Genomic DNA, 12,192 nt, shown 5'->3' on the forward strand with positions numbered 1-12,192 from the left:
TCGGGAAAGGGAGAGGAGATCTAGAGCAAGCAGCTTGGTTTTAAAACTCTTGACGTGATCCAAGAGTTGCACACACACATCAATTTTGCTCATATCCCATTGGCCTAAACAAACTAACTCACACAGCCACACCTAACAGCAAGAAAATCTGAGAAATACAGTCTTATTGGGATAGGGTTGAGAATTTTTAACTGCAGTTTTCCTGTCTCTCCTCCATCATTAAGTCTTTAGAACTTAATGAGTTCTAAAGAACTTGTCTTTCAGTTCATAGAACCCTAGAATGCAAGAAGTCCCATCGAGGCCCGATGGAGAGAAATGAGCATTACTCAGAGATTTTAAATGCTCTGCAAAATAGGACTTTATTGTCATCCTCACAGAGGGAGTAGATGCAGTCTGTATTGGAGAAGAAAATAAACCAAAGGGATAGACTGGCACAGGGAGGGGCAATATTTTTGTTCTTTCCTTTGGGGGTTTGTTGGTTACTATAGCTAGCCTGAACCTAACTAATGTATTCCTTTATTCATTTACTTTTTTTTTTAAAAAGATTTTATTTATTCATGAGAAACACAGAGAAAGAGTCAGAGACACAGGCAGAGCGAGAAGCACGCTCCTCACAGGGAGCCTGACTGATGCGGGACTCAATCCCCAGACCCCAAGATTATGACCTGAGCTGAAGGCAGATGCTCAACCCCTCAGCTACCCAGGCATCCCTATTCACTTGCTTGTTAACTGTTTGAGGTCCCCTCTTGAATATAAGCTTCAAGAGGTCAGTCTTTGTCTGTTTATTCCTTACACCTGCTGCACAGGTGTTCCAAAAGTATCTATATATGAGTGAAGAAGTGCAGATGGAATTACATCCCCTGCAGTGGGCAGGAGCTGTGCAAAGCCACACAAACATGTCACCAAACCATGGCTGAGACCGACGTCATGATTGACCCAGAGCTGCAACATTTATTTTCTCCGAACATAAATAACTGTTGTCTAGGCAGTTGGTATAACAGCTGTGGCTAGAGGTCAGCTTGTGATCATAGTTCATTTGCTCACTCATCTGTCCATGAATTCATTCACTCATTAAACAGATATATCTGGAACGCCTACCATGTAGTAGGATATATGGAACAACCCGGTCAACCTGTGGGTACAGGTGGGGCCAATCTCCAGTCAGGCAGGTATAGCTCCGTAGTCCACAAACGAATGTCACTTATCCCAGGTGAGAAAAAGAGAGCGAGCCTGGGTGGTTCAGCACAGCCATTCTGAGCTAGAAGGTGCACCTCGGAGCATCCCATATAACAATGGGTTGTTGTGGGGGAAGAGTCAGGAAAAGGTCAGTGTCCTTATTAGATATTTCAAAGATTGCCAAGGAAGCTGTACTGTCCCATTCAGGGGAGATACATTGTTTTCTAAACGAACTTGCAGGGCTGAGGCCTATGTTATCACAAGTCCTCCAGAGATCAGAGAAAAGAGAGCTCTGGACCCTTTTCTTCTGTGTTTACAGTTGTTCTCAAGGAGACTCTGGTTTCTGGAGTGTTGACTAAACACGCATTCTGGCTTCCCCAAACACCACAGGAATCCCTACCTGAAGTGGATGCCAGAAGAAGAAGGCTTATAACATTTTGGGTTATTTTGTTCATTTCCAGGCATCGTGCTTTAAGAGAGATGTTGTCAAACTGGTTTGAGTTTGGATATGAGGATAGTGATGTGTTGAGGAAAAGTAGGCAGAGCTAGGGTCTGGATCTGGATCACCATGCAAGGGGGATCAGATGAGCTGCTTGAAAGACTAGCCAGCAACTGCGTCATTGGCTGAGACCTGAGGGTGAGTGTAGTTCAGGCCTCCTCTTTGAGGAAAAAAGGACAATCAGGAGTTGGAGAGATAGCCCAAAATGCATATATTGAGTCCAGAAACCAGAAGTGAAATTATAAATGAGAGAATCGAGATGCCAGAGCCTAAATGGGTACCAGACTGGAGTAGGGACAGAAGAAGGTTAATTCCAGGATGACTGCCATGAACACCATCGGTTCTCTGCAGCTCGACTCCATGGTGGTGGATGTTAGTGCAAAGGCACATCTGATTTGCTAAAACTATAGAGCTGAAACACTGAGGACCTGGGAAGTCATGAGAACTATTTCTAACTACTTAATGAATTGCCAAAGCTCCAGAGTTCTAGGTCTGCTACTCACTGACTGAGAGACCTTGGATGTGCCACTTGATCTTGCTGAACCTCCTTTTCCTCATTGGAACTGAGTTTGATAACATTCCATGCATACATCACAAAGGGTGTGGTATAGATCTAATTATGTAATGGTGATAAGAGGACTGTGAAAACTATAAATTGATAAAGAAATTTTGAGCTTTATCAATGAGTGAATGTTATAAGAAGGAAGGCTTTGGTTCAGTATCCTGAAACACTGTTGTCAGTGATAGCTGCCGGGGGATGCAATGACATGTCTCCTGAACTAATGGGTACCTCCATTACTAGATACAGCCACCTGCTAAGGTTCCTAAGGATATGAAGGCAGAAGAAGTGCTATCAGCTGGGTCCAGGCATAGGCTCGTGGAGTCCACCAAAGTCATGAAATCACAGACAAACCCTGCTGGTGCTTGGGGTACATATGCATTTCTGGAGAAGATCCACAATTTTCTTTAGATTTGTAAAAAAGGCCAATGACTCCCAAAAGGTAAAGAATAAAAACATAATACTTGATATTACTTACAGCTCTATTGAGTGTATTTTCCTTTGTAGAACTTAAGATTGGTGTTGAAGAAAGCAAGCACTTTTTTTTTTTTTTGCTTCTGCGTCATCTTCCAGTTGAGGGGACAAGAAAAGAGAGTCACAGTATTTCATTGGGGCTATGTGGCTCCTTCAAGATACTTGCCCACCCCATCCATTCCCGGCTTGAGAATATTTATAAATTTACCTGTATGGCCTGTTGAATGCTGCTGACTCTTGATTACTGTACTCTAAATGCTGTGACACCTTCATGGTTGGCACGATCCCTGATATCATTTCTATTTTAAAGGACCTGTTCTGACAAACATTATATGGTCTCATTCATTTGGGGAATATAAAAAATAGTGAAAGGGAATAAAGGGGAAAGGAGAAAAAATGAGTGGAAATATCAGAAAGGGAGACAGAACATGAAAGACTCCTAACTCTGGGAAACGAACTAGGGGTGGTGGAAGGGGAGGTGGGAGGGGGGTGGAGGTGACTGGGTGACGGGCACTGAGGGAGGCACTTGACGGGATGAGCACTGGGTGTTATTCTTTTTTTTTTTAAGATTTATTTATTTATGATAGAGAGAGAGAGAGAGAGAGAGAGAGAGGCAGAGACACAGGAGGAGGGAGAAGCAGGCTCTACGCAGGGAGCCCCACGCGGGACTCGATCCCAGGACTCCAGGATCGCGCCCTGGGCCAAAGGCAGGCGCTAAACCACTGAGCCACCCAGGGATCCCCTGGGTGTTATTCTATATGTTGGCAAATTGAACACCAATAAAAAATAAATTTATAAAAAAATAAATTTATAAAAAAAAATAAAGGACCTGTTCTGGTCCGTGCTTAAATGATAGGCTGTTGCTGGCAGAGGAGACTCAGTGTCCTTTCAGCATCCCTCTTCTACTTCTACACAAATGGACGATTTAGCTGAGCACATGGTTGCCAGCTAAAGACCACATTTCCCAGTTTCCTGTTCAGCTATAGGTGGGACTGGATTTTCCACAGAGCTGTGAGCAGAGTGATGAGTACAACTTGCAGCTAATATCCTAAAAAAGGAAATATTCCTGCCCTCCCATCCCCTTTCATCTCCTCCCTCTTGCTTTAAGGTAGGAGCTAGCAACTACCTTAGATCATTCATTGAAAGCTGAGTATTGAAGATGGAGGACAAGATATAAATAGCCTGGGTACCTGATGACCATGTAGTGCAAACTACCCTACTAGTTCTGGACCACCTACCTCCTCAAGCCTTTCATACAAGAGAAAAACACATTTTTTTCTTGTTTAAGCTCCTCTATTTGGGGATATTTTTGTTATGGTAGACTGTTACGGATGTGACCAGGACTTTATTTTCATTTCTTATCCATCTAGAGAGTCAAGATTAATATGCTTGTATTTGGCAAGGATGATAAACTTCTACTATTTGTTTCAGAGCTATCAAAATAATTTTTTTATTTGAGTATAGCTGACACACAATGTTGCATTAGTTTCAGGTGTACAACATAGTGATTATATTGTACTATGCTCACCCCAAGTGTAACAACTATCTGTCACCATACAATGCTATTACAATATCATTGCCTATATTTGCTATGCTGTGCCTTTTATTCTCATGGTTTATTCGTTCTGTAACTCCCAGTGTTTCAAGGCTATTTTAAATTGTCCAGTGACTTGCCAAAATTTTGCCACTACGGGGCATCTGAGAAAGAATAGGAGTAGCTTCTAGACTTTGAGGTCTCAACTTACCTGTTCCTTTCTTAGAGAGGATTTCCTAGACAACCTGATCTAAAGCAAGTTCCCCTTCTTACTGTCTAGTACTGAAGGAACTGGTGCTTTCATGACACTTAGTGAAATCTGTAATTATTTGTCTGTTATCCATCTTAAGGATGCTTTAGGATATAAGCTCCATGAGGGCAAGGGTCATGTCTCTTCATTCACTGAATGCTTATCACAACAATATCTGGCATATAGTGGACACACGAAAATCAAATCAGTAATGAATCTGGAAATAATACAAACTATTATTTATTATTTGGTAATTATTAAAAAATTCCCACTCAGGCTTCACAAGCACTGTTGGCACCAGGAAACTATGTAGACTATCTAGATAATATTCCAAATGAAGATTTTCTTATCCAAGACTTAACTCCCAGAAACCACAAAGTTTATTTATCTTCTTTCATGAAAATTTAGAAATTCTGTATGCTAATATTTAGCATACAGTTTTATAAAAGTAAAAAAAAAAAGGGAAAAATTATAAAGTTACAATCAAGGACTGTTATCCACAATATTAAAGATCTCAAATAGAACTACATAGGAAAATAAGCATAAATGATGTATGAGTCACAGACAACAAAATAAAGATAAACACAAATGGCAAATAAGCATGTTTTTAAAACTACAAATAAATTAAATATCCAATAATAAGAAAATAGCTCAATAAATTATAATACATCCACACTATAGAATATTATGAATGCATGATTAGGAATAAGATGCATTTTTTATTAAGTGAAAAAAGCAAGAATAATACGGATATGATCCCACCTATAAGAATACACACATACATACATATGTATATTTGAAATGTATAGGAAAAATTCTGAAAGAATGCACACCAAACTCTTCTGTTTTTAGGAAGATGAGTAAGATTGGTCAGGGCAGAGAGGTATAGAGTCTGTAAAGTGGGATTTTTACTTTTTACTCTACATGCTTTTGAATGTTGTAAATCTTTTACTGTGAGTATACACACACCTATTACTTGTATAATTCCAAAAACTATTTTAAAAAGCAACAGAAAATATATGGAAGTCACTGAGCAAAATTCTTGGTATATAGCATTAATAGCAGCCAGAATCAAACAGAAATGATTGGAAAATCTCCCCAAATCATAAAGAAATTGATCTAGGTGACACAGCGTATCACCTAGAAACGTTTCTGGATAATGTGCAGTTACACAGAGTTGCACAGATAATGTGCAGTTACATCCCACCTACCCCTAACCCTCCCATCATATTTTGACTCCTCTTCATTTTCTTGCTCCAGTAGCTGTATTTAACTTTAAAACTAGATATACACACATATATATGTATATATAGTTTGGATATGTATACAATCATTGCACCCTGGGCTAGAAACATTAGGGGAGTTTCTTCAGGTGCAAGTGGACCCCATTCTTGGGTTTGAGGACAATCTGGTGCAAGAAGACAAGAGGTCTGGTGGGGTCTGGAGACACCTTGAAGTGGAGCAGAATCAAGGCAATGGCCACCTTTAGCTTGACCATGGCAAAATGCTGCCCGATACAGTTCCTGCAGACACCAGGGAAAGAAAGAGATACTTGAAGAAATGGTAGTTGTTTCTGACTCTTTCATAAGATGCTAGGATAATGAATCTGCCATTCACAGTAAAGCAGCATTGTCACACCAAATGCCATGGAAACTTTTGAACTTCTATTGTTCCCTGCTAGAAAGTGAACTGAAAGGCTGTAATGTGATGATGGCCTCTCGAAACATGGTGGCACTTGGAGTTGCATATAGAATTGTTTCTCCTGTGAGGACGCAGTGTGGGGGTTATTCTGTATGTTAGTAAATTGAACACCAATAAAAAATAAATTAAAAAAAAACATGGAGACTATAGTGGCTAACACTGTATTGTGCAACTGAAATTTGCTAATAAGATGGAGCGTAAATGTCCTCAGACACACACATGCAGAGATAAATTGGTGAGATGGAGGATGTGGTAATTAACCGGAGGGAGAAGAACCCTTTCACAATGTACGCAGATAGCAAATCACCATGATGTATGTTTTAAATATCTTACAATTGCATGTGTCAAAGATACCTCAATAAATCTGAACTTAAGAAAAAAAGGAACTATTTCTCCTGCATTGGAGGTGGGCTGCATGGCTTATGAGCAAGTTTGCATCACGGGATAATTGTCCGAGGCATAGCTGAATAGGATGTGACAGAGAAGGGCTTTGTCCTTTGTGGAACTAACTGGTCTTTTCGGGGGCTCAAAGAGGTACCAAGATCTACCTCATAATCTGGTGAGAAGATGGGGTTCCATGGAGCTGAGGTACCAAAGGGAGAGTGCTGTTTCCAAGTAAACATTTCTGTGCATTTTCAGCAACTTCAAATTGTCCTTACCTTGGTCCAGCCGAGAATGGTAAGAAGGAGTGGGTGTGTCTCTGATCAGAATTCTCCTGAGAAAACCTCAAGGGGTCAAAGACCTGAAATGACAGGGCAACGCCACCACCATCCCCAAAACACCATGAGCACACTTCTTAAGCTACTATTTAGCACTGATTGAGAAACATACAATGAGCTACATATGTAATTCCAATGTTCTGGTAGTCACATTCTTAAAAGGTGAAAGTAATTTTGATAATATAATTTATTTTGCAGAAAATATTATCATTCTAACATGTCTCAATTTAACTGATCATTAAGCAAATAGTCCACTTTTTTGTACTGTGTCTTCAAAATCCAGTGTGTATTTTACATTTCTAACATACCTTATTTCTGAGTAGCCACATTTCAAGTGCTCAGTAACCACATGTGACAAATAGCTACCACACTTGGCAGTGCGACTCTAGACCTGCAGCCCTTGTCTGGCCTTCCAGTGGACTAGTCTGCTACCCAGACTAAGTATGGAGAAAGCAGAAATGGTAGGGCCAGTGTTATTATTTTCACTTTGGAGGTAAGAATGCATCCATTTAATTTACCCAAAGAAAATGAAAACATTAGAAAAGACATATGCATCCCTATGTTTATTGTAGCATTACTTATAATAGCTAAGATTAAGGAAGCAACCTAAGTGTCCTTCAATAAATGAATGGATAAGGAAAATGTGGTGGATTAAATGGAATATTACACAGCCATAAAAAGGATGAGATGGTGCCATTTGAGACAACATGGATGGACCTAGAGGGTATTATGCTAAGTGAAATAAGTTAAGATTGAGAAAGACAATTACTATGATTCCACTCATAAGTGAAATCTTAAACAAAACAAAACAAAACCAACCAAGTACATAAACAAACAAAAAGCAGAATTAAACCTTTATATACAGAGAAAAAACTGATGGTTGTGGGGGGTTTGGACAAAGTAGGTGAAGGGGAGAAGGAGATACAGGCTTCCAGTTATGGAATGAATAAGTCACAGGAGTAAACGGCACAGCATAGGGAATAATCAGTAATATTGTTTTAGTGATGTAACAGGACAGATGGTGGCTACCATCAGGGAGCATCGTGAATCAACTTGTCAAATCACTAAGATGTGCACTTGAAACTAATGTAACATTGTGTGTCAACTCTACTCAATAAAATTAACTTGAACTTAAAAAAAAAGAATGTTCTCACTTAGACTTAGAAGTCTAGCCAAAATGATTATGTGATCAACTGTTAATGAGACCTGCAGTCCACTTCTCATTACACGTAAGAGGTCTTCAACCCTAGCCACTTATGTGAAAACAAGTGTCTGTAGGTGTTGTGAGTGTTCAGAGTTCAAGACGGTTGAATCAAGCACTATGGTTAGCTGTGTGTCTTCTTTTTGCCTCTCCAGATCCTCTCTCCTCCCTTTCCTGCTCTGCTCGGGGCTCCAAGAAGCTGACCCACATGGTTTGCTCTTGGGTTTGGCTGATAAAAGACATTGATTGGCAATCTAGAGGGTGGACAGAGACAGCTTTTGGATTATTTATTCCCTACACCCCACTCTACCAAGCTGCCTCCGGCTGGCTGCTCTACTGAAGGCCCAACTCCTGCCCAGGACTCCTCCCAGCACGACAGTCACTCTCTGGGCTTCGAAAGTCTCTCTCCCCTCTGGCCCAGAGGTGGGAAGCACTTCAGCATTTGTGCACTCCGTGTTACTTTTCTAAACTCTACCAACGCCTTTGTAAATAGTTCCTTTATGAAATTCTCCTCTAAGTGCCCAACTTGAGGGTGTCATCAGTTTTCTGCCAGAATTCTGATTGTTACATCCAGCAGAAGAGTGAGTTGCCTGCATGGCAAAATGAATAGCCTGCAGTCCTGCAGATGGCTAGGTGAGTGCTTGGTGGAGCTCACTGAGTAAATGACTGCAGCACAGACTGCAACTTAGAGCAGACTGTGTGGTATTTTGTCAATCCATTCATTCAAAGCTAACACACAGTAGGAATAGGGGAACAGGACAGTTTTCTTTTAGGGGGAAAACTTTAACATTTTTGGTCTTTCTGTTTATTTGCTTTGTGCCATTTGCCACTTCCACATTGTGCTAACAAAAAGTGAGTTGTACTGCATTAGTTCTTTGAAGGATTTATAAATAAACAGTCATACCTTTGGGTTTTCCCAGATGGCAGAGTTATGGTGAAGGCCCCAAATACTGAGAACCACGGTTATTCCTGAGAAAGAAAAGAAAGAAAAAAGATTGCAGCAGATAGATCAAGTTGTGGGCTACTGTTATACTGCTCTTCTTGAAGGGAATGAGGTTGTTCCTGGCAGAGCTCTGCGTGCTGTAGCTGATGTCAGCAGTCAAGGACTCATGGAAAGTTGAGGCTTGGGTGACACCTTGGTTTTCTTTCTTTTTTTCTGACACCTTGGTTTTCAAAGCAATGACTTATTTAATATCTGATTCTACCTTAAGGAGCTGTTGGTTTCATGTCAAAATGATATCTGTCAATGGACTGTACAGCACCCACCAGAGACCATTTGGGTCCAGGGGAACAGAACCATAATTCCATCATGCAGGTCCAATGATAAGTTTCTGTTGGTTCTTTTTTTTATCTAAGACACATTTATTCAGCGTCATGATCAGACTGTTACATTTAGCAATCAAGAGCATGGGTGCAAAAAAAAAAAACTACATTAAAACACTTTGTTGGAATGCTTTACACTTTCCACAGAACAGAAACTAAAATAACCTGTTATATAATTAGTCACAAATACAGTCCTCGAGTTATTTGCCCATTCACATGAGTATGGTCTAAAACATGTCTTCTCTGTAGCAGCTAGGCCCTGCCACCACAGTGCTTGGCTGAGTTCACAAATCAGCTGTAACTTGTAGTTTCCCTGTCACTTCTCTGGCTCTCCTCTCCTACTAAGTTTTGTTTCCTGGCAGTGATTAAAACCTTCTGCCACTGCCATAGCTGCTGCTGCTGCTGGAACTGCCATAGCCACCTTGGTTTCATGGTTTGACAAAGTATTGGCCTCCACCACTGTAGGGGCCAGAGCTTCTGCCTCCAAAATTTCCTCCTTTCATGGGTCTAAAATTTGAGGATTGATTGTTGTAATTGCCAAAATCATTATAGCTTCCTCCACCTCCAAAGTAACTTCCATCATTACCAAATCCGTTCTAGCCATCCCCACTGCCACCGTATCCACCACCACCTCGACTGCCACCAAAGCCACCTCGACCACTGAAGTTCCCTCCATGACCAAAGTTGTCATTCCCATCAAAATCACCTCCAAGACCACCAACAAAGTTTCCAAACCACTTCGTCCTCTTTGGCTGGATGAAGCACTAGCCGTCTCTTGCTTCAATAGGGCTTTCCTTACTTCACAGTTGTGGTCAGTCACAGTATGGTATTTTTGAATGATAATCTTGTCTACAGAGTCATGGTCATCAAATGTCACAAAAGCAAAACCTCTCTTTTTGCCACTGCCTCGGTCAGTCATGATCTCAATCACTTCAATTTTCCCATTCTGATCAAAATAATCTCTTAGATGATGTTCTTCAGTGTCTTCTTTAATGCCACCAACAAAAATCTTTTTCATAGTTAAGTGGGCACCAGGTCTTTGAGAATCTTCTCGTGAGACAGCCCTCTTTGGTTCCACAACTCTTCCATCCACCTTGTGTGGCCTTGCATTTGTGGCTGCATCCACCTCCTCCATGGTGGCATATGTGACGAACCCAAAACCTCTGGAGCACTTGGTGTTAGGGTCTCTCATTACCACACAGTCCGTAAGGGCTCCCCATTGCTCAGGATGGCTCCTCAGACTCTCATTGGTTGTTTTGAAGCTCAAGCCTCTGATGAAAAGCTTCCGCAGCTGCTCAGGCTCTTTGGAAGACTCTGACTTAGACATGATGGCAGTGGGAGGGGAGACTTTAACGATGCTTACTCGGCGGCATCTAGGGGCCTTTCTGTTGGTTCTATTCATAAACGGAGGGGAGGAAATTTTGGCAAATATCCACGTGGTTTGGGGATTCAAAAAAAGAGGAGAGAGATTTTGAGGATTATTTGATTACCATGAAAATTCTGGATCTGTCAACAAAGTCCCAGTGACAGGCCATTGGTAATTGCTACAAGCAATCCTGCCAGCTTGTTTCCAAGGACAAGAGTTAACAGAATCCCCAAGCAGAGAGGTGAAGGGTGTCTCCCATGACACCCTATGCTTCCCCCTTGCCCTGCTCAGAAACCTGTGCTCTGAAGAGCACTGGGTTCCAGTGTGGGGCCTCTGTGCAAGTTCTAGTTCTGCCAATCTGCACATTGGGATCTCTAGTGAGGTTTTTGGCTACACCAAGAGTATCTGAAAGTGCTTTGTAAACTGAGAAGAACTATATAAGTGTCTGTTAAGATTATGTTCTGAGGGTGGGAAAATGAGCTAATGCTCTTGAAGGCTCTATGTAAACTATTACGTGCTGCACAGTTATAAGAATGATAGTATTACGATGATGAAACCAAAGACCCTACCTTGGGTCTTCTAGATAAAGATAATGATGTTCATCTCCCATTAATGTGGGAAACAAAGGCAGAAGAAAAATTATTGAATTTCCTTGCTACCTACAGCCCTTTGACAAGTCCTTGAAACAGGCAGAGTGACATTCCTCTAGGAATGAGTCTAGGGGACTCTGAGTCTAGGGGACTCAGTTGTCTTAATGTTGACACTTTGCTAAGGGCAAAAGGCAATCACAGCCCAACCTTCAGGATCCTGTGAGTCTACTTCAACATACAAAAATTCCTTTAGAAATTTCCTTTATAACTAAACCCCCAAGACATGTGTTGGCGATCATCCCCCAAGCATATGGCCCATTGACATACATCTGAAGGGAATCATGACTGAGGTTTTATTATAGTAATAAATGACCTTTTCCTAATAATAGCTAGTCCCCTCAAGGTCCTGGAAACATTTTTTCCAAAATTCCTTAGAGACTTACACTATCCCTAGCCCTCTCCCAACTTGAAGATATATAATCACTACCCCTCACAACCCCATTATAGCTCTTTCTGCCCATAATGGGTCCTGTCCATGTGCTTTAATAAAATCACCTTTTTGCACCAAAGGCTCAAGAATTCTTTCTTGGCCGTTGGCTTCGAACCCTAATGTCTTTTCCTACATCATCATGAAGTCTCACCCAGGTCTCAAACTAAGCTAAACAAGGATTATCTTAGAAGCAATGTCCTGCTAAGTGAAGAAACTCTGGGTTGGGATTCTGGCCACCTGGGTTCTGGGCACAGCTTCGCTGCAAATGGCTATGTGCCTTTGGGAAAGTCTGGAAACCACATCTGATGAA

General features: G+C 41.2%; 1 protein-coding gene across 3 annotated transcripts in view; it reads right to left on the reverse strand.

Moving 5' to 3' along the window:
* Positions 1-4,710: 4,710 nt before the first annotated feature.
* CYP4X1 (cytochrome P450 family 4 subfamily X member 1) overlaps positions 4,711-12,192 on the reverse strand; it is a 37,831-nt gene continuing 30,349 nt past the window's right edge. For all 3 annotated transcript variants that reach the window (XM_072772254.1, XM_072772253.1, XM_072772252.1), the window contains 3 exons: positions 9,018-9,082; positions 6,853-6,935; positions 4,711-6,015 (listed from right to left, as the gene is read on the reverse strand). In XM_072772254.1, coding sequence (XP_072628355.1) covers positions 5,847-6,015; positions 6,853-6,935; positions 9,018-9,082 — 317 coding nt within the window. In that variant the 3' untranslated portion in view covers positions 4,711-5,846. The remainder of the gene's footprint in view (positions 6,016-6,852; positions 6,936-9,017; positions 9,083-12,192) is intronic.

This window comes from Canis lupus, chromosome 13 (genome assembly GCF_048164855.1).
Source record: "Canis lupus baileyi chromosome 13, mCanLup2.hap1, whole genome shotgun sequence".
In the NCBI taxonomy this organism is placed as follows: Eukaryota; Metazoa; Chordata; class Mammalia; order Carnivora; family Canidae; genus Canis; species Canis lupus.